The sequence below is a fragment of the Amphibalanus amphitrite genome, unplaced genomic scaffold, assembly GCF_019059575.1.
Source record: "Amphibalanus amphitrite isolate SeventyFive unplaced genomic scaffold, NRLGWU_Aamphi_draft 001564F_arrow, whole genome shotgun sequence".
Classification (NCBI taxonomy): Eukaryota; Metazoa; Arthropoda; class Thecostraca; order Balanomorpha; family Balanidae; genus Amphibalanus; species Amphibalanus amphitrite.
Genome location: NW_024883057.1, coordinates 8,100 through 35,665, shown reverse-complemented (window position 1 = coordinate 35,665; position 27,566 = coordinate 8,100). Strand labels below are relative to the sequence as shown.

General features: G+C 52.7%; 1 protein-coding gene across 4 annotated transcripts; it reads right to left on the bottom strand.

The window, feature by feature from the left end:
* Positions 1–558: 558 nt before the first annotated feature.
* Positions 559–27,120, bottom strand: LOC122373866 (kelch-like ECH-associated protein 1B). Of its 4 annotated transcripts, none has more exons than XM_043352257.1 (12): positions 27,087–27,099; positions 23,987–24,017; positions 22,651–22,925; positions 22,265–22,429; positions 21,060–21,209; positions 20,661–20,940; positions 9,048–9,281; positions 7,408–7,449; positions 6,546–6,714; positions 5,564–5,769; positions 3,469–3,645; positions 559–1,761 (listed from the first exon to the last, which is right to left on the bottom strand). In XM_043352257.1, the coding sequence occupies exons 3-12, from the start codon at positions 22,921–22,923 to the stop codon at positions 1,544–1,546; spliced, it is 1,914 nt and encodes a 637-aa protein (XP_043208192.1). In that variant the 5' UTR covers positions 22,924–22,925; positions 23,987–24,017; positions 27,087–27,099; the 3' UTR covers positions 559–1,543. The 4 variants fall into 4 exon arrangements, with proteins under 4 accessions (XP_043208192.1, XP_043208191.1, XP_043208194.1 ...); XM_043352256.1 differs by lacking the exon at positions 27,087–27,099 and adding an exon at positions 24,135–24,197; XM_043352259.1 differs by lacking the exon at positions 7,408–7,449 and having other exon boundaries at positions 27,087–27,120.
* Between the last annotated feature and the right edge of the window lie 446 nt (positions 27,121–27,566).

Genomic DNA, 27,566 nt, shown 5'->3' with positions numbered 1-27,566 from the left:
AGAGTCGAACTTGGATGAGACAGCTCGAATTTCCTGAGCATTGCTCATGCGGTACTGTCTCTTTACACGCGGATAGCTCGGTTAACAGCTGTCAATCGTCAGGTGAGATCATGGCTTTCCGTGCCGTCACTGTGCTGTGCTGCCGATGTCGAGGTTGATGCCAATGACGTCAGCACGCCCTCTGCGGGTCATTGCCTCCGTGCCCCCTAGTTTATTTTGATTTGTAAAACGTTTTAGTATCGGTTGGCAACAGAGCAGCAGCAGCGGAACGTCATGAACGGCCCTCGGGTGTTGGTTGGCCGGAGCCGCTTCTATTGAGGTGGAGACCTAGACAATAGGCATGCCCACTTTTAGGATGCCAGTATTAATCGCAAATCTTCAGTGCGGATACTACTGCAAGTCTAAATGGCGCCATATCGCGAATAACCTTTCGGCAAGAGCAGTTGTGAGCTTGTGACGTTTTAACTATCCACATGTCCTGCTCCCGTGTCCTCTAGTCACATCGATCACATCCATATCCTATTGCTGACTGTCCGGCGTCCATAACAAAAACGGTAGTTGTCATGACATAACGTGTAGAAATAACACTGACCCTCTTATAATAAAAGTGCGTACATATTACGGTCATACACAATGTTCACACGCAGACACACAAGTCACATGGCCGAATATCGCCCACACAGCACACGCCTGCGCCACCTTACCGACGCTAACTCCAGAGATTGGTCCGACCCCGTCCACCGCCGACCCGCGGCGTCACAGCTGATCAGCGCGGCCCCACCAGCCGGTGCCACCCGATTTGGCACAGAACAGGACACAGCCCGGCGGCCGTGGCGGCACGCTGGTAACGTTTGATTCTGAATATCCGCGCCGTTTGCACAGCGTCTACCCGCGGCAGGTGAGGGTACCGCTCTCCAACTAGGTAAAGAAAGCACCGAGACAGTGCGCCGCCCGGCGGCCATCACACACGACGGCAGGGTAGACCGGGCTACCCGCCAGTGGATGAAACAACTATAAACATCTCATAATTCACCACCAATCACGATCGAAAATCGGCCTAGACACTGCTGAAATACCTTCGCCCCGCACGGTGCCGCACTGCACCCCGAAAACAGCTGAACAAGCTTTGGCAGCGGCCACTCTGGTCTCGCGAGATAGCCCCGACCAGATCACCTCAGCTTCCCGGCGCCGCCACGGCGCGGCGGTGCGACTCGTGTGCAGGTCTCACCGCCACCACTCTGAGCTCCGAGCGATCCGCAGAACGGTGGCCGCCAGGGCCGGTCCGTCCCTCCTCTCCGTGCGGCCAGCCGCCACCTATTGCACAGGCCGCGCCGCCACTGCTCAGGTACACCCGTATATCACCAGCCACCGACCAGCGGCCGCGCTCCACACCAGCGACCCGCACTCACGGCACCAACCACTCACACGTCACATCCCGTCCGTCCCGTACAGGGCAGCCAGCGCCCTCAGTCGGCCCGTATCACAGATGGCGCGCGGAGCCCGGCCGGCCGCGCGGCTCGCTCGGGTCGGCGGCGGGCCGGGGTCACCGCGGCGGCTGCGGCTGCTGCTGCAGCTGGTCACAGTCGGGCCGACGGTGCCGGTCCAGTAACGAGGGGTCCGTGTGCGCGAAACAAGGCCGCACAGACGCCGCCGAGACGTGGCCCGAGCGCGCCGTGGTCATGGGCGCGCAGGCGCTCCATGCGTCTCGGGCCGGGTCGTACATTTCCACCGTGCTGACGAACTGGGTGCCGTCGAACCCGCCTGCGGACAGATGGGGCCCGTCAGAGAGACGCCACCACAAAAAACAGCCACCACAACGTCCTCAGCACGGTCAAAGTCCATAGCACTCATTGGTGTATCATACCCGAGTGAGTGGACCAGCACAATCACGAAAAACAAACCGCTGCCGCCCTTGTCATGCTGACGGACGGGCCCGCTGCAGTTACCATGAGTGGGACAGCGGCGCGGAGAGTTTATCAGTGTGTATGGGATAGCAGGTCGGCCGATAGCGGTGCAATGAACCTGCCTAGTAGTTTATCTCTGCAATGAGGCGAGCTCGGAGAAATGACAAACACTTGACACTGAGGAGGCCGTCGGGCCGTCCACGGCCATTGCCACACGGTACAAATACACTGCCGACGGCGCTGCCAAAGGTCGATAGTTCCACTCTCCACAGGCTGCATTCAATTGGATAGAATACAGTAGGCGACATTATTTTTATGTGTTAACAATAAATTTTAAGAAGTAAGAACAATGCCAATAGATGATTGACGATTCGGCGAGGAAAATTAGAGTGCGAAGCCATGACTGCAATTTTTATGCCACCAACTTTATCTCCCGCAATCAATAATATGGTGCGTTTCCTCTGAAGGTCTCAGCCCGGCTATCCACCGCCGGAGTGACCAGTTCCAGCTCACGCCACTTCCGACAGCCGCCGGGCGCGGCGGACCGGCTACTCAGGGTCGCCGGCTCCCGCAGTCCATAGTACAGCGGTCTGCCGGCCGGCGCGGCGCCCCTCCCACCCCAGCACGCACATCACACCACCCCCACCGGCCGGGCAGAGGAGAGAGGAGAGAGAGCGGCCGGACAGAGGGCGGAGAGGCGCCGATTACGGCGTCACAACAAGCCAGGTGAAAGTCACGCTCACTGGGCGGGTTTGGCCGGCCGGAGTGGCCCGGCCAGGCTCGGCCAACCTCCAACTCTGCTCCGGCTCCAACACAGGGCCTATTTATCCGTGTGGGCGCCCGCCGGGGACCTAACCGGCCGGATCACTGCCCCAAGTGGCCGCTCGCGTGACCACTTAGCTTAGGCGACGAGTGTGGCGGCGCTGCCGCTGACACCTCGCCGTCGGGCCAGCAATCTTTATAAAACCTCCCAGAAGAGATTGAGATCAATATGTTGGCACCTCAGTGCGCAATAGGCCAGCCTTCACTCCCAGTGCGTCTGTACTGAGTCAGCCGCGAGACCCCCCCCCCCCTTCCCACCCCCGCGCCGTCGCCGAGTCCCGCCCACCAGCAGCTGATTGCCCTGCTGGGGAGCCCTGTGCCGCCGGGTCGTTAGTTTATCGGAATATTCTGCGGCCCTGGGCCCGGCCGGCACTGTGCGCTAGTCCCCTGACATTTCGGTGTCAGACCGGGCTCGTCGCACTAACGGGCCTGAAAGGCCGCAATGCCCGTCACACGCGGGGCGCCGCGTGTTTCAGGGCCGGAACGATAGCCCGCAGTTGGAAACAATGCAACATATGCACACAACTCACCATGTAGTCAGAGTAAGTGCGATGAGTGTCATTCAGCACTCTTCCTTCAGGACAGTATGAGCTTAATATCGATATTTCACATCACTACCAGTGTAATCAGGATTAACTCACAGCCATCATTCTGCATCGGGCCCCGTAACATTTCGAGCATCAGTTACATTTTCCCGCCCCCTCGTAACACCTCCACCGGCCTCCACCCATCTGCCACCTACCGAACGCGTAGAGTTTGCCCTCGTCCACGGTGACGCTGAGGGCCGACTTTGCTGACGGCAGGGGCGTCACCATCCGCCAGGTGCGCGCCTCCGTGTCGTACCGCTCCACCGTCCGCAGCTGCTGCGAGCCGTCGTAGCCGCCCACCACGTAAATGAATCGGTCGATCACGCCGATACCTGCGGGCGGGGGCGGCAGGGCTGGGTCAGGGCGGGGCGGGGGCGGCGACCCTGACGAGAGGGGGAGGAGCGCCCACTCGACGCTGACACGGCTGGGCGCGCCGCTGCATCACTGGGAAGGTCCAGTGACTGTGATGATGACATGCATGACCCGTTTGCAATGCCCTTCAGATAAAGTACCGTTATACATGTACAGCGCGCGAGAGGCCCACACATTACACCTCTGTATTCGTATCGGTAGAGTATACTGTTCCGCCGCGGGATGCTGCATGTTATGCAGAATGTAACGCAGACGTCAGCGGGCCGTCACACGGGACATCCGTCACGTCACGTCATGCCGGCGTCCAGCGCCGCCAGCCAGTCCCTGCGTCACGTCACTGGCTCGTCAGCCGTCGTCACGTGGCCGCGCCGTACCGGTCGTCACGTATCGCAGCGCCGCGTCACGTGACACGGTCAGCCTCCGTCACGGCGGGCGAATGTGCAAGTCACGGGCACGGGCGCCGCGGTCGGCGCCGCGGCGATCCCGGAACGGCTGCAGGCCGGACGCGCAGCCCCGGCCCAACAGGCACTAGTTAGCCTTGCACGTAATCTCCGTGATAACTGATAACGGCTGCGAGCTAGCACACCAGCGCTTCGGCAGCGTAATGTCGCGAACGACCGTTTTCCAGCATGCTGTTCACGGGTATCAACTAAAACGAATTCAGCTTTTTGTCGCCGGCTCTCACGGACATCGAGTTGAATAGTTTGCTATGAGCCAAAACCAATATTGTAAGAGGTAAATTATGCCCCGTAATCATAAGTCCAGCTTAGAACACGCATAACTCATGGTTCGCTAATCACCAGGCGTTGCGCTGGCGTGTCGATCTTAGTGGCGGTGCACTGCCAAATGTTGGACAAGACCACACTTTTCCTCAGTTTCAATGACGCACCATCTCCATACGTCACCGTGCAGTCGGCACAGGACGCGCCAGTGTCCCCCAGTACACGGCGTCTTCCAGCGGTGGCGGTTTTCAGTCCCGGCGTCATGGCAGAGTCAAGCAGCGAATAAATACCGAATGCCACCGAGCGTCACCAAATGTTCCCGCGAAACGTCACGATAAACTCACACCATAACCACCGGCCATTAGTCGCACCAGCCTGCCTAACCGCCGAGATCCGATCGTCGTTCTCGTGTCGCCAGCTCGGCCGTTCATGACGCCATCAGTTTGCGGCGTCACGAGGCGGTTCGGCGGCGGTGTCGCGGCACCTCCTTCCCACGGCGAGCTGCCGGCGGCCGCCGCGCAGCTCGGCGTTCAAAGTCGGCCAGCGCGCCCGATCACGGTGGTGAGCCAACCACCGACGTGGGCACAGTCAGCGTTTTCTGCACTCGCACAGGGAAGCCCCAGCTGCGGGGCCGGCCCGCCGGGGGATGACTGGCAACCCGCCCCGGGGCCGTCCGGCGCGGGCCAGCTCAGCGGGCATACCTCCGCCGGCCGCCACCCACACAAAGGCAGTCCCGAGCCGAAACAATGCCGTGGCTGCCGAGACATACCCTTTCGTGTTCGCCTTTTTTATGTTTACATTGCCAAAATATCCCACATTCTACCCTTTTTTGCAATAGGAATCGACCTAACTTTACCCAAAACTACGGAAAATGCATTGCGACTATACGCCACAGTAGTCTATACAGCTCTGTCCAAGACGCATACCCCGGTAACAAGTCCACATGCGGTTGCCCCGGGTCAAAACCAGCTGACTTATCTCACTGACCCCCTAATCCATTAATCTTCACTAACCCCACCATCTCGCCGCAGCAGCCCCGTAACAGCGTCCTGCCCTGCCCTGGCAACAGTCGTTCGCTGCGGCTCTGTGGCGCCGTTCGCCAGTCATGCTTCATCAGCGGCCCGGCGGCGGTCCGGCGGTGGCCGGGAGCACTCACCTACGCCACTGCGAGGGGTCGTCATGGGCGGGATGGGCGTCCAGCTGTCCTCCTCTGGGTGGTAGCACTCGGCGCTGCGCAGCCGACAGCAGCCGTCGTAGCCGCCCAGCGCGTACATCAGACGGTTGACCACGGCCACACCGAGGCCGGTGCGTGGCGTGGCCATCGGCCTCAGCTGCGCCCAGAACTCCCGGTCCGGACAGTACCTGTGGGGAGGGGGGGGGGGGTCAGTACTCCAGGTCCGATGGGAGGGGAATCAGTACTCCAGGTCCGGACAGTATCTTCGGGAGGGGGGGGGGGTCAGCACTCCCGGTGTGGACAGTTCCTGCATGAAGGGGAGGGGGGAGGAGATGGATCAGTTACAATAAGGCCCCTTTGCTGATGGGGAGGAGGGTCTAAAAACAATAATTTCAAAGAAACTTTGCATCCTTCAATATACAGCCTAGGCTTCAGAAACACGCAGCCCCAGCAAAAACGAGGACCGGATTCCAACAAAACTACATCTTATCGGACACTCGATAGAAAAATAAAATAACGAAATAAATTGAGTTTCGAAAGCGGGACAGCAGCCTGACGCGGCGTTTATCGATATATCGCAGCCATCTCTCCCATCCATCATCCCACCAATGCGGTTTGGGCCGCGCCGATAGGGCCGCGGGCCGCCGCCCGCCGGTATCTTGGACCGCCTGTGGCCCGTGACGCCACGACGTGGGAAGGCCGAGCCGGGGACACCGGAGGAGTCCTGTCCTGCCGCGCCCCACACCAACGCTCACGGCAAGACTCGCTTCCTTCCTCCATGTTTGTTTTCCTTTACAAACACCAGTGTCTTTCCCGCTCTTCACTATTTTCCAGTTCACATCCTGTAGTGTACACATTCCTCAACACATCCACTAACATGCTCGTCAAACACTCTCGTACGTGAACACCTCACCGGTCTCCATCCCTCCCCCGCGGCGCACCCCTCTCCCTGCGCGACACGCACCTCTCTATGCTGCTGAGACACTCCTGTCCGTTGGAGCCGCCGACGGCGTACAGGTAGCCGTCCAGCACGCCGACGCCCAGTCGACTGCGCTCCACCATCATACCGGGGCAGGTGCGCCACGTGTTGCAGATGGGGTTGTAGACGTCCACCCGGTTGGTGTCTTGAACGCCTGGGGGTCGGAGAGGGGGGGGGGGGGGGGTCAGTGATGCTGGGGAGAGGGGCGGAGGTGGGCGTTCAACGATGTAGTGATTACACGATGGTATCTGGATACAGGGGACACAATGGCGTTGGGGCGATTTGTGTGTGCGTGGCTGGTAAGAGGGAGGGGAGGGAAAAGAGACGATACACATGCGGGTTTACATTTTCGACGAGAAGCGGCGGAAACATGCATTACCACTCCAGTGTCCCAAAATTATATTTTGGCTTGGATGTCAGAGGGGGAAATTCTTCACAGTAAAGCGGGCTGAGAGTGGAAATATGCGAGTTTCATGAAAAAGGGTGAAAAACAGGGATCATCAATTTACATGTGAGTGTTACAGGATGTGGGAACTGGGAGTTGTTTTTACTAGATGATTGAAGAAAATATGGAGGAAGTATAAAAGCCCACCACCAAAGGTACACATTACATGCAGATGCTCGTACAGGCGAAATTGGGAGTGAAAAATTGCTCTAAAAAATTGGAGGTGAGAGTGGAAAATTATTTCCATTTGGATGTCATTTCCCACCCAAACTGGCAAATTTTGGGACACTGTGCATTACACATGCGTTAAACAAAGAAAGCCAATTCCCTGGTGGCTGCGAAGTCAGCGGGTTTGCCCATGCACCCAGCAGGCTGGTTAGCGCATGTTAGTGCCCGTATTACCTGGCACGAGTGCAGTGCGTCCCTCGTCTCTGCTGCCTGCCGCTGCCGATAGCAAAATCAAGTGCAGCGCCGTTAGCAATCTACAGGTCAGCCCGAACATCCATCTCCAGCCACTTCATCTTGTTACAGTTACGGCAGGAAAAGGCAGCGCACAGCAAAACGTGACGTCACTGGCTACACCTCCCACCCCTCCCGACCACTGCGATAGCCAGGCGTTTTAGCAGCATTAAGCAGAAGAGCAGCAGGACGCGTCAAACAGCACTCTAGTATGTTGACATTTAAAGCATTACTGAGCAGCATGCAGTGAATATTGATATGACGGTATGTGCGGGTAAAGCATCGTTGGCTCACATCAGCATGACAGGATGTGATAGCTACGCTCCCAATAGATCAGTGAGATACCACAGATACGACAGACAGGACGACAACATATTGCGCATGTGTCGGGCAGCGGAGGGATGGGGGGGGGGGGGGGGCAGAACAATTTACCAAACCACCAGCCCAGCTAGTAACGGTCGCTCCAGACACCACCGGCAGAGGTTATCCCCGTGACGTCATACAGCCGGGCCACTCGGCCAATCAGAGGCCCGGGTTTGAAGGCCGGCGATTCCCAGATCCGTCGCAAATGTCAGTGTGACGTAACACAACAGGAACTGAGCGTCACACCTTCCTGGGAAATGCGGCACAGCTGTCGACCCGGCGGCCGAGACCGGTGGGGTCTGGTGCATGTATAAAACCACTGATCGGTCCGTCCACGCTATACACCGATGTCGGGCATATGATAATAGGCTCCGCCAGTCCCTGGCCCAAATATGTGTGGGCGTTTCTCTGACGTTTGCTGAACTACGCACTCAGCTGCGCGGCAGCGACCCGACCTTTCCGCCGCGCCGGCGGGGCGACACGCCTGTCTCGGCCCCCGGCGGAGTGGCCCGCGTCGACCGCTACACGGCCGCGTATCGCCCGGACCCACCCCGAATGTAAACAGGTCGTCTGCACCCCGTCGACATGCCAAACAGCCGGCGGCCCGGTGTCACTGGCTCACCCCCTCCTGCCTGCCTCCCGCGGGAGCCGATCGGGCGGCTCGGGCGCGCCGACCGTGACTCGGCAGAACTCGGCCGCCGTGAGTCAGCAGAATCGCGCGCCGGCCGCGCGCTGCGCCGCCGGACCGACTGGTTTGTCGACTGTTCCTGTTCGCAGTCGGGTTCGCAGTCGGTCCAGTGAGCTGACCGAGCTGGACCCATCGGCTGCAGAGACTGACCGGGCCCACCACGCACCGCGCCGGGGCTGGCTCAATCGGCGACCTCACGGCCACGAACTCAATGATTTATTTCCAGGACTGCGCATAGGTGAACCGATACGGTCCCCGATCTCGCCTCGCCGACCGGTGAAATTAACTATCTCGCAGCAAGGTTTGACTTCGCGTGTCATTCTACTGGTTCCTAATATCCCGCACCATGTGCCCAGTTTGGGTTCCCCATTTTGGACAGGATCACTGCACCAAGCCAGACCAACCAATCACACGTAGCTAGCGGCTAAAAATACGCCGAACCGCACCGCTCCGTCCCCGGCCTCCACCGCCACCAGCCACCAAAGCAGCGGCAGCGCACACCCGTCCCACACTGGTCCGTCCCTCTGCCCACCTGTGGTGTTGTTTTTCCGTCCGCCGACCACGTAGAGCAGTCCGCCCATGAAGGCGCCGCCGAGCCCCGAGCGGGCGTCCGGCAGGGGCGCCAGCTCGTGCCAGTGCCGGTCGGCCGGCGCGAAGCACTCCATCTTGTCCAGGCTGTAGCGGAAGTAGCCGCCGGCCACATATATGAGGCAGGGCGCGTTCGGTGTGCGCTCCTTGGTGCCGGTCGGCTTGTGTAGGCTCATCTCTGGGGAGAGAGGGGGTGGAGAGTTAGACTGAGGTGATCAGAATCATCTGTTATGAGCCAAAATCGAAACCGAAGTAAGGTTTGCAGGATACCTAAGGAAGACAAAATGCGGATCGGATCCTACCCGTGGCAAAAATCATACAAAATACAGGAGCGAAGGCTGCTCCGATTGGACTTTTATTTTTGCAATGAACCATCGTTTCTATAAAGATTGAAAACAGCCAGAGGAGGTCGCATTAAAGAAGAATTATTGAGGATGTTCGGCTGTTACGGCATGTGATAACGTGTGATTGAAAGTGATAATTACGAAAGGCGCTCGGTGCTGTTCGATGCCACGTGACGGCAAGATAGCCGTGAGATAGCGGGCCGAGAGCACGTGATCGGCTTCCTGAGAGTACCCACGGTGTGACGACACACTGACCGCCGGACGGCCGACAAACCATACCGTACGGCGGCCGTGCAAAGTTCGATAGCGCCTCAGCAGAGAATGGACTTTGGATAGCGGTCGATAGGATTCCGGGATCAAGATGCTGAGCGCCGTAAGGAATGTCAGGAGAGTGGTCCAGGTCACACGCACTCAGAAACCTTCGCTCGATGGTGAAATAGATACCCACCTATCTACGGGGTCAGGTGTGCCGAAGGGGAGGGAGGTGAAGCGTCTCTCGTCATGGGGAAATGGAACTTGACGGCCCTAAACGTCATAGCAACCATTTTCATTTTCTAGACCAATAGGGTAGACACTTGAAAAAAAATGAATGCTTTAAAATAGGTAAACGTTCTTGTCTACGATATGTAGTTCGTTGTCTCAAAATGACATAATTCTTAAGCATAACACGATAGATGGCATCCCATTGAGTCTCCGAGTTCTATTTTTGGCCTGAAGGTCCCCGCACGCTCCTGAAGGCCAATTCCTGGTTCAACGCTGCCAGTCATTGCACTTGACAAGAGCGTAGGCACTAGGCAGCAAAGGCGCAACGTGCACACATGAATGCACACCTCACACTCATTGCTGAGGACCTCAGATGCCGAGCTTGGGTGTCGTGCCCAGCGCATCCCGTTCACTACCTACCACTGGTTGAGCCAAGCGTCGGTGCAGCTGCAGATCACGATGCGTTACAGTTTCTCATTACCGTAAATCATACGCAACTCGCATATCGGCTCATAATTCATCTTCAGTCTAACACAGATGCCATGCGAAACAATTACGAAGCAAACTATTACCTCTAAATAGTTAAATACAGTGTGCGAATCTTCGGTCCAGCTACGCTAGACGCCTAGTTATGCTAGGCTTATCAGTTTGACAATTGTTAGCACTACTGGAAAGCACCATCTAAAGAAGCGCTTGACACTCCTGGTTTGTGTGCTGTCAAACAGCCTGAAGTGGCCACGTGGTCACTGTTTACCTGCGGCGGCTCGGCGGAACCCCCACACCCATTATCCCGGTGACGGTGCTGACTGGACCGTTTGCGCCGCACGGGCCCATTGCCAGGGGTTCCCAGGGCGAAAGGCGACCAGCGTCAAACGCTTGAGCGCATGTGCTCGAGCGCTGTTCGAGTGGCATTATGCTAATTGACCGTGACTTGCCTCGCACGATGAGAAATGAGTGTGTCTGGAATCCCCGTGAGTGCGAGTCATCGTTTCGCGGGTAAGGCCGTCACAGCTGTTAGTTTCGGGGTAAACTAACCGACGCAGAAGGTGACAGCGCGAGCCCAGTCCAGACCCGTCTGCTGGCCCGTCGGGCGGGCGGGTGACAGACCAGCCACATGCGAGACACGTGATAACTGACGGCGAGCTGGCGCCAGGGAGGAGGGGTGGCGGGCCACGCCGCCGCCGTGAGGACTGACCTATTGGCGGGGAGGAGCAGCGCCGGAGGCATTGAGCCGTGCGGATATTTACAGCCCATTGCATACGCGCATCTCTCATCCGAAAATGATCACAAGACAGAGTTTCAATGCGGACAGACAGAACAGACAAAAATACGGACTCAACTTTGAAACCAAAGGATGTTGTTCTAACAGCTTTAGTTTACACTTTACAAGGTAGAAGAAACAATTGCGGTATCGGCGTTCGGAGCCCCATACAAAGCGTCAAATCACATAACGGATGCAGACAAAAGGGCAGGAGCGAAATACCAGCGGGCTGAGACCAACAAAGACGGCTCCTATCGTTTCGCTGAGTCACTGTTACAAGCGAAGCGCGACGACGAAAATATTCCGGCTCGGTACAGCTATAAGGATGGCGTGGGGAATGGACCAAAAGGTGAATTACGAATGTTTACGAGGCGAGTCAAAATAAACATCAAGCATAGAACACAATACGCAACTCGAGCTCAGCGGACCTATTCTAGTGGTCCAAAGAGGAGGCATTTGTGATCCCATTGTACACTTTTGGCACGTATGCAGGGTATAGAGGGATGAGCCATTATGAAGTAATTTCCATCACAGTAAATTGGAACGAATTCATAAATAAAATTCTCACTGGGTTAGTAGGTAGGTAAGCACTACAGCCATTAATATTCGTAGCTCGCCAATTCTCCAGCCTGCATTTTCTGTCATCCCTTCGTTTCCGGTGTACTGTTTCTACCAGCCTGACACGAGGTTACGCACGCGTTTCACCATGAGCCCGCGTGTTCAGGACGCGCAGGTACACTGTCGCGCCGGCCTTCCCGCCTATCAGTCGCTCGTTGTCGTCGGTGTCCAGTCATCCTGACTCGATCAGGGACCAGAAGAAACCAGCACAACAGCGGCCCGAGTACAACCTCTCACCCGATGGCTAACTGACTGACTGTGGCATCCAGTAACAAAAGCCGGTCCCAACTATCATCCCAGCGGGTCCACGTAGGATTCAGCTGACCTGCCTCATTACCACACACTCAGGAAAACACTGTAATTTCGGCGGCGCTGACCGCTCCCACTGGACTTGGTCCGGGACTGTCCCCTCCTGTCCGCGGCAGACAGGCCTGGACAGCATCAGACGACCTCGGCGCATGGTCTGTCCGTCTGTCTGTCAGACGGTACCGCCAACCACCTCCGGCCACCTCCGCCGCCGTGAGCCGGAGCCGGACACAGAACCACTAACTCACGCTCAGCCGGAACCCCACTCAGCCATTAGGCTACAACACCTTGCAGTTTATTGCACCGGGATCCCGCTGGGCCATCAGGCTACCGACGTCTCGCAGTGAGCCACCCCATCCGTTGGGTCATTTCTCTCGCAGTCGACAGCCGCCGGGTGGCCCTCGTCCCCGGAGCGTTTTACTCGCGCCGTGGTGTCTCATCACACCACGCAGCCGACCTCGGCCAGTGTCCGTAACGGAGCCGGGGTCGCCGCCCACACGTTACAGATTCCGCGCCACGAGGTCCGACCGCCGCCCGTCGCTCGGGGGGTCACGACGGTCCCTCGGGGGGTCACGACGGTCCCTCGGGGGGTCACGACGGTCCCTCGGGCCGTGTCCAGTCACGGACGTGGAGAGTGGTGCGACGGGGCGGGCCGGATGTCTGGTGCCGGGGACGACAGAGGTGTCCCCAGGGCACCAAGCTCACCCCCGAGTCGGGGTTACCGGGGAGGTCGGCCGGTGGACCGGACCGACAGCCCCACCCCGCTGTGCTGACTAGGCACCTTCGGGCTGGTCGGTCGGGCGGATACCACACTGATCGCACCGACAGGCGGAGAGCGAGACCGGACGCGGCTGACTGAGTGGGCGACGTGGGGTGCGGGGAACAAAGCAAAATCCTGGGAATGGCACGGTAATTGCCATCCGTGCGAGTAATATCAGCCCTACTAGCCCTATACACCATCAACAGTTCATGTGTAGAAGATGGGGTACAATTCCCTATCGACCCCTCAACTAGACAGCGAACACTGTCAGCCACGAGGCAAAGTCTGGACACGAATTTCCATTCCTCACACTATGACAGTCTTCCATGAGATGATTTTGCCGTTCGTTCGCGATCCGTACAGGACTTTGCACGTTTATCCGACCGGGTCTCATTATCATATGAAGCGTGCGTACCCCAGCGCTGAATGAGTTCGCCGAATGAAGTGTTTACGGCAGGCGGGAGCAGAGCGCGGCCCGAACGCCGCCGCCTGGATGGGCCCTGTGTGGGCGGGTCAGTGCAAACAGAGAAACATGTACTTTTAGACTGCCCAGAATCAAATTCACTTCGAGAACATTTCCCCAGATTAAATTTTTCCGGTCTAACTGTCCTTATGGATGCACACCCTTTAGATCTCGCAAGGCTATGTAAGAACATTCTTGAAAAGTATGATTCATAATATGTATTTAGATTGTGCTTCGCCATGTCCGCGGTGCTCATATTGTATTTTGTTATTTTAATGGACACGTTTTCACTCGAGTTTTATCCTTTTTATGTATATTTTTAGTGTATTGCATTATGTATAGAATTTTGTATTTTATGTATTGTGTGTATTTTATCAAGAGTGCAGTGTCAATAAACTATCTATCTATCTATCTAGCGAGCCAGCGCCACCGACCCTCCGCTCCCCGGCAACAGTAAAAATACACGGAATGATTGACAAGCGAGGGGGACGAAAGGTATCACAGATTCCGCAGAAATTTGAAAGCACACCAACAGACTTGAAAGACCATTCTAAAGGTTTTGGTATTTCAGCACGGGAGCTGACCAGTATGTATTTTGCATGTGTTTTTTTTTTCCGCGACCACACATCACCGCCTGACCTACAGAGGGATGCTTTAGTAGGACGGCCAGCATCTCATAAAGCCCAAGCAACCAGGGGCGTCGCCGACGGGGGGGGTCGGGGGGGTCGCGACCCCCCCCCCCCACTCGTCAGAACCGGGGGGGTCGACCCCCCCACTTTTGGCGAAGCTGAGTATGCTTTTTTTAGCTATCATGTCAGGGAAGTTGGCGTCAGCAACATCAACAAATACAACGTCAGATTCAGAATCGCTTCAAGAGCCCCCTAGTCCCTATTGCTTATAGGTCAATAAGCTGTGGGCTAGCCCACGAGCCGCTGGGGGGGGGGGGGGGGCATAAAGTTGCCCCCACCCCCCTTTACGTTTTGTGAAATATCTCCGAAACCTGATGAGCTACGAAGGTGAAACTTGGCATAGCTTCAAATGAATACCTAGGCAATGTTTGAGGAAAGTTTGGTGGTTGTAGCACCTAAGATGACGTCACAGTGACGTCATAAAGTTTTGTCGTTTTCCGATATGGACCGTTTCTGATGACGCTGAGCATGAAACTCAACTGTAAATGAACTAGACAGCACCTGATGTCATCCTAAAACATCTAACTACACTTCTATCTAGTCTCTGACCAATAATCGACCCTTTATATTCGGTCCCATATATCTGATGTATCGTGAGAAATATGAGAGTCGCAAATCTATAATTTCACTTATGACGTCACTGTGACGTCATTTCAAATGGGATCGACACCAAATTTGGACACAACCTCGGCTAGGTATTCAGGAAGACGTGTGCAGAGTTTCGTTTCTCTATCTCCTCGCGTTGCGACGATATCGTCGCAGAAGTAAAGGGGGGGCAACTACATATATGCCCCCCCCCCCCCAGCGGCCGGCGGGTGGCGCGGAGGCCCAGCGGCCGCCGGGCTAGAACATCAGCATGACAATATGATTTTAGTCCCTTTTTATCCCTCAAATGAGCGAGCGCGTCAAAACTGACCCAAGCGTTCGTCTGATTGTCAAAATAATGGTTGCAGTCGATTCGTCGGATGACGTATCAGTAACTACGAGGGTATATAGGGCCTTGCTACGAGGTACCTGGCTAGCCTCAGCCCTGCTACCCTCGGACCTGCCTGCGTAGGGGAAATGGGGTCAGATGGTGGATCGCTCTGGGGCTTTCCTAATAAGACGCGCAAAAAGGAGTATATTGCAACGAAACTTCCAGTGACCTCGAGTTAATGAATTTTACACCTAACTATTCTAAAAAATGGCCCTGATTCGAATATGGATGACCTTGGTTAACTTTTTTGAGTTTTATTTGCTTCTACTTACAAGTGTGGTTTTTGGGGCTGATATCGAGTTTAGCGCCCGTTTGAACCGTTTGAAGTAGTTTTGATAAATGATGGTTATGTAACATGTTACGAAGCTATCGTTGGTGGTTGTCAGTCACCCACTCTAGATGGCAGGCAGGAAGCCTGCTGGTCGACCTGACCTGACCCGACCCGATCTACCCAAAATGCATGGAGTCATCATCTTTGTTCAAGACTAACATCGAACTCGTACTCGGGACCCCGATAACAGCCGGTTCACTAAGTTCTAGCAGGCGGCCAGATTTTTCCTACTTTTGGGCGTTGACCTAAGATGACCCGGCCAAGACCTTGAAATTGGGCATCATCGGCTTTCTCTCATCACGGGCAGCATTTTCGCTCTTCCGCGAAACTCTACCTCGATCAGGGGCCGAAAGCATGCCTTATGCGTTACGTTGGTAAACGTTTTACCTTATGCGACCCGCAAAATACGAATAAGAGCTACAGCAACACAGCGTATTAGCTTTTTAAAGCTCTTTCGCCAACTTCGCCTCAGATATGACTTCGGGTCTATGGCTTGTGTAATAGAGTCCAAACAGCTAAACGGACGGATTTTGCCGAAACATTTGTTGTGTAACAACCTATGATTCAGTGAATGTGTATGATATTCATGTTATCACCATCGTTTTTGTTTCGTCGAAACACGTCGCATGGCTTACAATTTGAGCTTAAAAACTTGAATAGAAAACTTGACATCAGGTAAAGGTCATGACCTGACCGGAAAAGAATCTGCTGCATATGGATCGATCTGTGTTACTGAGCTGAACACACTCCAGGTGCTGTCATCGCTCTACAACGTCTCCATCAAAAGTTGTCGAAAATGTGTTAGAGACCTTTGATGACCTAATGACTGACCATTTCAGTCACCACTGGTCATTAGCTGCACCTTATCTCTAAAATGAACAAGGTGCCATGGCTACAAAAGTATCTAGCGTTTTTAGCATATTCTTTCAAAGCAGAGGGCATCGTGCCTTTTCCCATATCTTATCATGATTGGTGAGTTCACACACCTATTTGACCTGACTTCGCTTCTCAGATGTAAAATCCCAGATTCATGAACTGTTGGCACTTATAATCCCATTCATTACACCAAATTTCAGACTTATAGGAGTCCGGAGATAATCTATAGGAATGACAAGATTGCAGTTTTAAGAGGCATTAAAACTGAACTTGACATGACATTGTGACCTGACCTCAGGTGACCTCTGCTTGATTTTTATGCACGATGCAAAATTGATGTACAATAAGATATACCGCTGCTTTCGCGGCGCTGCGCGCCGAGGTTTTTCTCCAGGCACACGAAAAAAACCGGGAGTGTGGCTAAAAACACCCCTACCCATCAAGACGAAGACCGGAAACCCGACCCCCCCACTCAAAAATCCGTGGCGACGCCCCTGCAAGCAACATAGCCACATCCCTTAGAACGCATTCAAAATGATGATTGGGCTTAGGGGCCCCGGAATTATAAATGGTCCGGAATCACCCAAACAGTGCAGGAAGTCGCCGGTCCGCAAGCTCGCAAAGTACGCCATTCTCACCGAATCTGATGCATGCTAAGCCGGTCTGGATTTGCATGGTGCACATGTCCTGGCGTCGTCAGATGATGCAACGGTGCCGGTGCCGGTCCGGGGGCTGGCCGGCGCCCCGTGCTGCCGGGCGGGGGCCGGGCCGGGTGGACGGCACCGGACCGGCACCTCCACTCCACAGTCCACCGGACACGCAACAAACATACCGCCACATCCACAGGCTGGAGGGACTTATATAATACATCCAGTTACCATTTCTACGCAGCGAAAGAGTTCTTAAGTACCTACGGCAATGACGCCTGGCCTTGGCTGACTCAGGTAGATAATATTCCCGACGTCAAGGCGCCCGCAAACGTAGTATACAGCACGCGAATACTAGACCGCACCCACCGAACTCGGTCGAGTGCCGGCAGAACAACAGACCACCGGCCAGCCCAGCTCGCTCGCTCTGTGCCCTCCCAGCCGCTCCGTGGCCCCGGAGACGCGGGCCGTCCGTGTTTTATTTCGTCAGCTGACCACAGCGGCGTTGAGCGGATCACACTGCCGCGCCCATAGCACACACAGACCGAGCGGCGGAGGCCAGTTGCATCAGGAGTTGCCGCGCCGGCACTGGGACGCGGGCAGCGAAGGTCGGCGGTCAGCAGTCGGCCGCTGGGCGGTCAGCAGTCGGCCGCTCGGCGCTCAGAGCAGAACAGCAAGTCACGCCGCCGGACCGCGATATGTGTCGGACGCTAATGAGCCACTTGCCTCGTACGGATGAGAGCAGAGTGAGGTAGCTGGCCGTGTTATCGCAGCGGACACGTGTCGACCAGAGGATAGTTAGCCTATCGCGGTATATCGCAGCCCGCGCCGGTCAATGTCGACAGCCTAGTTTAGAATACCAAAATCATTTCGAATGTTCACATTTCACTTCATTCACGTAATACACTTCATCGCATGGATTACTCGCCTCCCCCTCCCCTCCCCCTTCGCCATAGTTAGAGCTGCTATAAATATTGCAACACCTTTTCTTATTCAAGCTTACCTCAGGTAAAACATGCTGACATGCCACTTCAATCCACAGCCATAGTGACACGAGATAAATTTGAATGAACCATTGAGTAGAAACCCTTCGAAACGCGGCCCACCCATCCACCCTCGCTACCACAGCCCACCGGCATGACGGTGCACTTTACTCCCCACCAGCAAGCGCTCCGCACGCGCCTACCTCCCCGGTCCGGCCTGTTCACCTCCCAGACGCGTTACCTGTCCCCGGCTGTCACATACGGACACAGAACAGGCGGGGGACGGGGCGGCCGGCCCGGGGAAGGGTGTCCTGCCGCCGGACCCCGCCGGGCCAGTCGCCGGGTGCGCGTGTACCCAGCGGCCTTTGAACGAGGTCGGTGGTTGGACGAGGAGGGAGGAGTGTCACACGGTACCAACGTGGCAGTCGCGTAACACTTCATCACAGCCGGCTCACCTCACACGCAGCTGAGAACACGGATCTGCAAGTCATCCAGCCAAACTACTGTGTGTGAATAGGTACTAAGGCACAGCGCTATCACCCCTAATAACCAGTCAGGTGTCCTCATCCTCACTAAACCGTCAGTGGCGGTGCCTTCCCTCCCCCCCCCCCCGTTCGGGGTCGGTCACAGATCCCAGCGCAGGTCGGACAGCTGTCAGCCCCCGCCGGGCCGGTCTGGTCAGCGGTCTATCCGGCATGGCCACATTCCGTATCGTATGGAGACCTTTCACAATAAGACGGGTGCTGTCCACCGCCCAGGGCAGTTCCAAACGCACCCTCAACGACAGCCTCCTGGAAGCCAGAGATACGAGAGCCAGGAACTGGTTACTGGCGAACTCAGAAAACCTTGAGTTGTAGGGGAGATAAAACTCCCCAATCCCCAGAATAGATAACAGAAGACCCAGCTTTACCTGCAGACCCAAATTTTGTCCCCAGATTAACGCACAGGCATCACGAGCATATTGCCTAGTCGCCGTGAGCAAACTAGCCGTCGCCGTTGTCTTCGCTCTCCGTCTGTCGATACTCGATACCACCAGTCACAGCATATCCTGGCCAATGTCCACGCCTTCCTGTTCACATTTTCGTCCAGCCTAAGACAAGGGAGACTGCGAATAGCTCCGGAAATGTAATCGTCGAGAAACAACGGTTCGCTGCTCTCAAAACGTGGGACAATGAGTCCAATTTAAAGGCAAATACTGGCCACGCGGCCGGCCGCCACAGCCCTGACGCCGGCTTTGTCGGTTTGACGGACAGCCGTCACGGTGAGGACGGCCTTGGAGCGTGGCGCGCGCTGTAACGGTATCCGGGCCGCGCTGCCATCTATAGCGCTCAATTACCGGACTGCGCCTCCCAAAATACAGCTCTCGCTAGCCTGTGGTATCACCCACGGTAGATTCAAAGCAAACTGTGTAGCGATATCGAGCCCCGGACGTGTACTGTGGCTCGTCCATACAGCCGAGCCGGCAATGACGAGGACATGACTTTGCATTGGCCGGCGGCCCCATTCCTTGCTGTCCACCCACACGTCAGCAAAAATCTTAGGCAGCAGCCCAGCAATCAATATAACACCTACTGCCAATATCAGGCACTCGAATAGCGTGTTTGAGTGGCACTCGAAATCTGAGAGAAAAATCGGCAACCGCTTCGACATCTCTGAAACCTTCAGAAATCAGCCTTCAATATCTTTAGCAAATACAGTCACTGTTGATTTTCCCCAGAGAAGCGGTCCAAGCGCCGAGTCCACGCTGCTCTCAGCACGCCCCCCCCCCCCCCCTGCTGAGGGGCGTGGCGGGTCGGTGATACGGCCGGCCGCCGCCGGCGTCTGACGGCCATGGCAGTCACAAGGCCGATCAACAGGCGGCGCGCAGTCGGGCGGCGTCCTGCCGAGCGGAGGTGCACGGCGCGCCCAGCTCGACCCGGGCACAGCGTCCGCCCCGGCCCCCGGTACAGGATACAGCGGCTACCCCGGCCCCCGGTACAGGATACAGCGGCTACCCCGGCCCCCGGTACAGGATACAGCGTCCGCCCCGGCCCCCGGTACAGGATACAGCGTCTGCCCGGGCCCCCGGTGCAGGATACAGCGGCTACCCCGGCCCCCGGTACAGGATACAGCGTCCGCCCCGGCCCCCGGTACAGGATACAGCGTCCGCACCGGCCCAGGAACAGCGGCCATTCAACAATGACCAGCGGCGCAGTCTGGATGATGGCATAGCGGACGGGTGGCGCATTACTGGGATGAGGCGGGAAGCACTCAGGCTTTTAGCATTAAACTGTGTATGCATGAAAAACGATTACGTTTTCGTTGGCTCTAACCGCCTACGTGATACTCATCAATCAACGTCTGACTATCCTGCTCTGCGTTATGACTTGCTGAACGACTGATTTCCAAAAACCGCATTCTCGAAAAGGAAGCATGCTGTTCAATACTTCCTTTTCATCCAAGTTCCGGCCAATATGACGATGGTTGCATTGTGCTGCTCGATTTTTAAAGGAACCAAGGCTGGATGCATAAGCCGTCTAATTACGTCATTGTACGGAAAAAAACCTACTAAACAATCATGAACCTCCACTGCATGTTTACGCCGCTTAGCGGCGGATATGGAGGCTTTGAAAGTGTTGGTATCCAAGTCGTCAACACAAAAACAATTGTGCTAAGTCATGCTGGGACGAGTGTTGTCACAAACCGGCGGAAATGTTTTCCTACAGTGCATTCCTAAGTAGTCACCCGGACGGACGCACGACACGAGAGAACATCCCTCTCGGTCTCACCCACCCTTGAAACCCATACGTTTCCGTTTTACCCCGGCGGCGGGGGACCCACCTTTGAGCAGGCGGACGAGGTACTCGCGGCACGGGTCGTGTCCGCGCAGCAGAGGCTGGTTCTCCAGCTCGTCCTTGAGGTAGCGCGCCGGCAGCAGCTCGCACCGCACCGACTTCATGATGCACTCGAGTTTGGGCCGGCGGGTCTTCTCGTCATACATGACCCACTGCAGCACGGCCTTGTACACGTCCCGCTCGTCAAACACATTCAGCTCGTCGCGGTGGATCAGCTTGATGAGCTGAGACGGGTTCAGCATCAGAAACTCCTCCTCCTGGGCGATCTGAAATCGAGGCGGGACGGTCAGGCCGGCGCCGGAGCCAGACAAGTCATACAGCCGCCAGTGATTAGTGATTGTGCGTCGGAGAGGCCTACCCTTAGCCTGCCGGCGCCGTTCCCTACCTGTGTAAAATGCTGCTCGATAAACTGCGTGGCCGTGTGCAGCAGCTCCATACAGCCGTGCTGCTCGGCGAATGTCGCGATACCGATGGCGTTGCTCGGCTCCAGCTGGTTCTTGAGGAAGTTGCAGCACACTTCAATCACGTGCTGCATCTGGAGACACAACAGTGGGACATACAGTTAGTGGAATAACACGAACACCCTCGATAGGAAAAAAAACGAGCGAAAACGCATATAAACCGTAAAACGTCCATACATGAGCAAATATGAGTGAGGTACTTGCAATAATGCGAAGAAGAAATACACAATCAGTTGCCGTAAACCAACAGGCAGTCACAGGTACTGAAAAGATGAGGATGCGCTCTCCAGACACTTCATCAAGTTTCTCTAAGAGATATGCTGGCCCTTAGCTTTGCATCACTACTGGCAAAGTCCGCCCACGCCACCATAGCAAGTCAAAGTGCGCAGCAAAACACAACATCCATGTAACAATGACTAAGGGATATCCATCGGAGTCGGGGCGGCGGCTTATCGCGGCCGGCTCCACAGCGGGCGCCTGGCAGGATCGACTGACCGCGGCAACAGATTTTGCTGGGCCGGCGAAACACATGACGTCACCGGCGCTACACAACAGCGCAGCCATGACCGCCAAACGCCGACGTCCCGGCCAGTGACAGTTGTTCTCAACCACGGGATGCCATATAGGCTAAAGAGGCAGCTGATTCATATGATAACGCCTTCCACCTTCAGTAACAAGCATATGTAATTTCACACGCTATGAAAAAATGTGCCGAGTGGGTGATATGATGTAGCTATTGTTTGATGTCACCCAGCGAATCGGCCTTTTACCCAGTGTGCCCATAGTGTCCCAAAATTTGTTGATTTGAGTGGGAAATGACATTCACATACAAATCATTTTGCACTCTCATCTCTAGTTTTTAATGGCATTTTTACACTCTAAATTTTACCAAGAAAAACATTTGCATGGCTGGTCGTTTTACATCCTACACTTTACCAAACTTGTATAGAAATTAATGCTATTGATCCTGAAACTTCCTCTCTTTTTGGACCTTATCAGACTGGTGATTTTCCACTCTCATTCTCCATTTCAAAGAGGAATTTTCCCTCTGACACCCCAGCCAAAATACAATTTTAGGACACTGGCTAGAACAGGTCTTGCCATTCAGTGTACCGATCTGTTCGCCCACCTGGAACATGGTGGCGGCCGGCAGCAGCGCGCACACCGTCTGCTCGTTCACCGTGATCTCGCCCGTGTAGGCGAACAGCAGCAGCCGGCTGAACGTGTACGAGCACACGCCCTGCAGCTTGATCGAGCTCATCGAGCTCTCGCGCAGACCACTCGTGAACATCGCCTGAAAACGAATGAGGTCGTAGTCAAAGCCGTAATACGGACCCGAGTGTAGAAATGGCTCTGCGTATATAGCTACACAGATAGGACGGGAATTGGTACAGCCTGGAAACATTTACGCTCCACAGCGCATTCATATATCTATGAAAACTGGGAAGTCATGTTGAAATCCAACTATCACAAACCATTGTTAAATGTACTTTACATATGTGTGGGTATATTCACCTTGAAATAGGGACTGGCCGCCGCCAGCACGAGTTTGTGCGCCCGAACCTCCTCACTCTCCAGTTCCAGAATGACATCCGTCAGTAGACCGTCACCGCGCATTTTGAACATGGTCTTAAATGCGTCGGTGAGATATTTGGGCATTTTGAAGTGCATCTCTCGGGTGCACTTGCTTTCCACCGACTTCTTCGGCTTGAAGCAGTTGCCGTGACAAGGCTTAGCAGCCTCTGTGGAGCCAGTGGCCTGGCCATCTCCGTCGCCGCGATCACTCATTGCTGCAACAATCGTGCATCCTGGTGAATGTCCGAGCTAACATTGAAAGAATGTACAATGTACAGTCAAGGAATTTGAAAATACTGATGCATTTAAAGATCACCAGATGCCCTTTTTGCTGGCTAAAATGCATGATCAGTAGGTAAATAGGTAATGCACTTGAAGCCAAACCACTTAAAGAGATCCAACTAGAGTCACATGCATACATCAATGACAAACACATGGAATGCTGAAATGGGGATGTGCTTGAGATGAATATTCAAAGGTCTGCATGAAATCATAAGAAGTAGGTATTATTTTTTTTCATTGGTTCAGTCTATTTCACTTGCACAAAATGGCACTAATACCTTCCACTATGGTGAGCATCTACTCTGGTGAGGATCTAAAAGAGCACAATTATGAGAAGTGAGTTTAAGGTTAAATGCTGGCTGCTGGAAGGAACCAAACTAAGAATGATGAAATAGGCGATACACAGAAGAATATATGACAACTGAAATACAAAAGAAAAAATGAGGCAACAGCAAGCAAAAATGCAGGAGTGGAAGCACTAAGCAGCAATCCTAAATGCAATAAAGTGAGCGAAGACTGCAACAAGTACCTGCATTATTTCACCATCTGTAAAAAGGATGGCTATAACTGCATTTGCACTCTCTAAAAATGGAGAAACTCACAAAATACAACGTGAAAGGAAAGAACACATCCTTCTAAGCTTCGATAGTGATTCCACACTGACACATCAATGCTTGGATAAAAAAGGACACAAAAAGAAAGGAAACTATGATACAAAAGGACAATTTGTCAAATTGTCCTAATCCATTGAATTTTTATGAAAAGTACCTATAAGAATTGAAATTGGCCAATAATTGTTACTGCAGCTTTGAGGGTTATAACACGCAACAGCTGTGGTGACTCCCAAACATTTATGATTTGTGCCTTGTTGTATTCATTGATGTTAACAGATCAATATGATAAAATAATTATTTTGAAAACGAAGAAGATAATGTATCATAAACATTTTATAAAATGATTCCGCATTCGCCTGACTTATGAAGCTTCAACTCACCAAAATTGATAATGCAGGCTGGTCACAGCATCTGGAACATTCAAAACATATGGAAAATGTGAGTTTGAAAATTTCGTCAACAATATTATGGTCACAAATGTATTTAAAGAAAATACAAATCTTGAAATGAACAAAAAACCATACACACCGAGGGCGCGAGCGCACCAACCCGGACGAAGGATTGCCGCCGACTGGCGCCAGAGCGCATTTCAAGGACGACCTCTCAAATGATACACAGAAGTCTAACTAAAATCGCAGAGCAAGGCAAATGACGTCATAGGAACAGAACTATTCTTTGATTGATGCGCTTGGTTGCGCTTGGTGCCTGTTGTATTTTTGTATTTGCATTTACATTTGAGAGCGATCCATATTCCAAATGCGTGGTGATTAAAGGGACCCTCCCCCCACCTTCAAAAAAGTTTATGAATTGGCATGAAAGTGATGTCGCTCGGTTAAGAAAGAGCGAAAACGAATATCTACCAAATTTCACCGAAAAATATTCACCGAGTCTGCATATTTACGTCTGGACAACGAGTTGCGTTGGAGAGGCCGGAAATAGTGGCGATTTCAGGACCGCAAGAATGGACCGTCATTGCAATGATTCTTTTTTAAACCGTGCACTGTTTTCGGCCGGAATTTAATAGTTACTACAAAATATTTTGTAATTACGTTTCCACCAAGAACGAATGCCATCAGGGCTAAATTTTCAATATCATTGCATTTTGTCAAGAAGCATATAGTGCTGTGATATTGCAGTTTTAGCGCGTTTGTTACAAAATATGAAGCGAATAAGCGTCAGTGTAATTCATCATCAACAGTGCCAGAAGTTAACTTGAGGGAAAGCTATGCTAATTGCTCTTGTCCATCCACTAAAATTTATTAAATATTTTGCTTTGTGTATTCCAAAAGGAGAGGGAACCATTTCATTTGTGCCTTCATGTCAGAATTGAAGGTGGATCATTAAATTTTCAAGGCAGTTTACAAACAAGCATTTGGTCTTTCTCGTTTATAAGCAGTGGCTAAGAAAAGGTTGATCAATCCTGAAGTTCAGTCATCGTACCTCAACTTCGCAGCAAGATCCCCCAAGGACAGAGGATATATTGTATACATGTCCTGTAAATCAAAACAAACAAGCATTTGGTCTTTCTCGTATATAAGCAGTGGCTAAGAAAAGGTTGATCAATCCTGAAGTTCAGTCATCATACCTCAACTTGGCAGCAAGATCCCCCGAGGACGGAGGATATATTGTAAACCTGTCCTGTTAATCAAAACATTTTTGTACCTTCAAAGGCTTAAGTTACCTGTGGTGTGTTAGGAGTTAGGCTATATGGCCGTTTTTGTTGTATGTTTATGTGGAGATTGAATATAACTGTGACCCTGTGCCTGTTTGTATACTTACGGTCAAACAGGGAACAGCACATTCACATAACATACTCACCTAGCACCTAACTCATAGCTATACCCTGCAGGATCTGTACTTGTTCATGTCTCGAGCATTAACAAAGCACTAAAGTAGCTTAGTAATCATTTCCCACATTTCCTGAGCATCTAACATGACATACAGAAGTGCAGAGCAGCTTCAGAGAAGAAACACTTTAAATGCACAGACTCACACCAGCCACCCAATGAGCCAGTTCCTCAGTTGACTGTTTCCCTGGACACAGCTTGGCAATGTGAGCTAACTTTTGGCAAGTTGAAGGTTAGCAGGTAAGATTGAGTTAGGGTGAGTACCTACCTATAACTGGGTGCTACTGCCATGCAGGTCTTGGGTAGGCTGCAAATATGTGTGATGATTGAGGTTAGGTCAGCTGTCAGGTTAGTCAGGTTCAGGTATGCTCATTGCTCAGGTCACATTTTTATGGACATTTGACAAATTAAAAAACTAACAATCTGATCTAAGCTAACCCGACTAAACATACACAACTACTGAGTACTGACTATAGGAACTGAGCACCTAACTACTTGTGCCTACATCTCATACCATGTCAAAGTAGAGTTCCTTGGTGGAAGATTACCCTCAGTACCTACTTTTTATCCCAGCCCTGTGAAGAAAACTAATACTTCTAAGCTCTGAGTCACTGCTGGCCATCCACAGGAAGAAACGCTGAGACTGAGAGCTTTGCCATTGTATATTGGACCAATAATGACTATCACGAATGACTATGAACACATAATATGATCACATTGTTGCATGGATTGTCACATTGACAATTTTACTACAATCCTTTTTTCAAGAAATACAGTGATGATGATTAACATCATAATCAACATAAAGTGGATTTAGTGATCCAAGCTTTCTCCTCCAGTAGCAATGGAATGATCGCATGTTTCATTTGCCAGACACTGAGTACCTGATGCACATTTCTGCATAGCATCTAAGCATAGTAAAACTGCCCAAGTCCATTCATTCTAGATTCTAACTTGATAGTTAGCACTAATTTATCTTGCTGTTGTAAGTTATAATTCAATATTCATACCAATACATCAATATGCGCTCATCAGTCAACATTTTCTGGCATGATCCTGCTCAGCGTGCTCTTCAGTATTGCTCCAAGGTCTGCAATATTATAGCTTATTTTTTGGACAATAAGCTCTTTTAATTTTACTTTTTCTTGCTGATATATGAGCCCGATCAACTTGCGTTTATCAACCAAAATTTCTTGACTTGTTCAACTTGATATTGATATTGCTCAGTAGTCAGGACCTCTGTCAGCCTCCTGGATACTTCAGATTGTTTTCAGTCAACATGCTTCTTAAATATGATATGAGTCAATCTTCAGGGATTCAAAACATCCAACAAAACGACGTACAAGAGCAATAAAACCACCAGATAAACTAAAAAATGGCCTTGGAACAGAGCCAAGTGGTGCTCCATTTGTTTGTTTACAATGATTGTAGTGCTGATGTATTTTTAGGACTCTGAACGTCGGCTTATAAAAAAATGAAACGTTTTTACAAAAGTTGTAAGACAAGTAATATTTATCTGAAAGAACTAAAAGATTCAAAAGCCAAACACTATGAAATACATGAATCGGAACGAAAAAGTAACCCAAAAATCCAGCCTAATCACCGGCTCCTAAAACTGCAACACAATCAGCACTTTTCCCCGCAACTCGTTGTCCAGACGTAAATATGCGTTTTCAAGATATTAGACTTTTACTTTTGTTTACTTTTTGGGATCTCCGCTGTTCCTAGCGACTTTATTTGGAAGCAATAGTTTGGCAGCTGAAAGTGCGGCACTTGTTGCGGCATATTTACGTCTGGACAACGAGTTGCGGGGAAAAGTGCCGATTGTGTTGCAGTTTTAGGAGCCGGTGATTAGGCTGGATTTTTGGGTTACTTTTTCGTTCCGATTCATGTATTTCATAGTGTTTGGCTTTTGAATATTTTAGTTCTTTCAGATAAATATTACTTGCCTTACAACTTTTGTAAAAACGTTTCATTTTTTTATAAGCCGACGTTCAGAGTCCTAAAAATACATCAGCACTACAATCAATGTAAACAAACAAATGGAGCACCACTTGGCTCTGTTCCAAGGCCATTTTTTAGTTTATCTGGTGGTTTTCTTGCTCTTGTACGT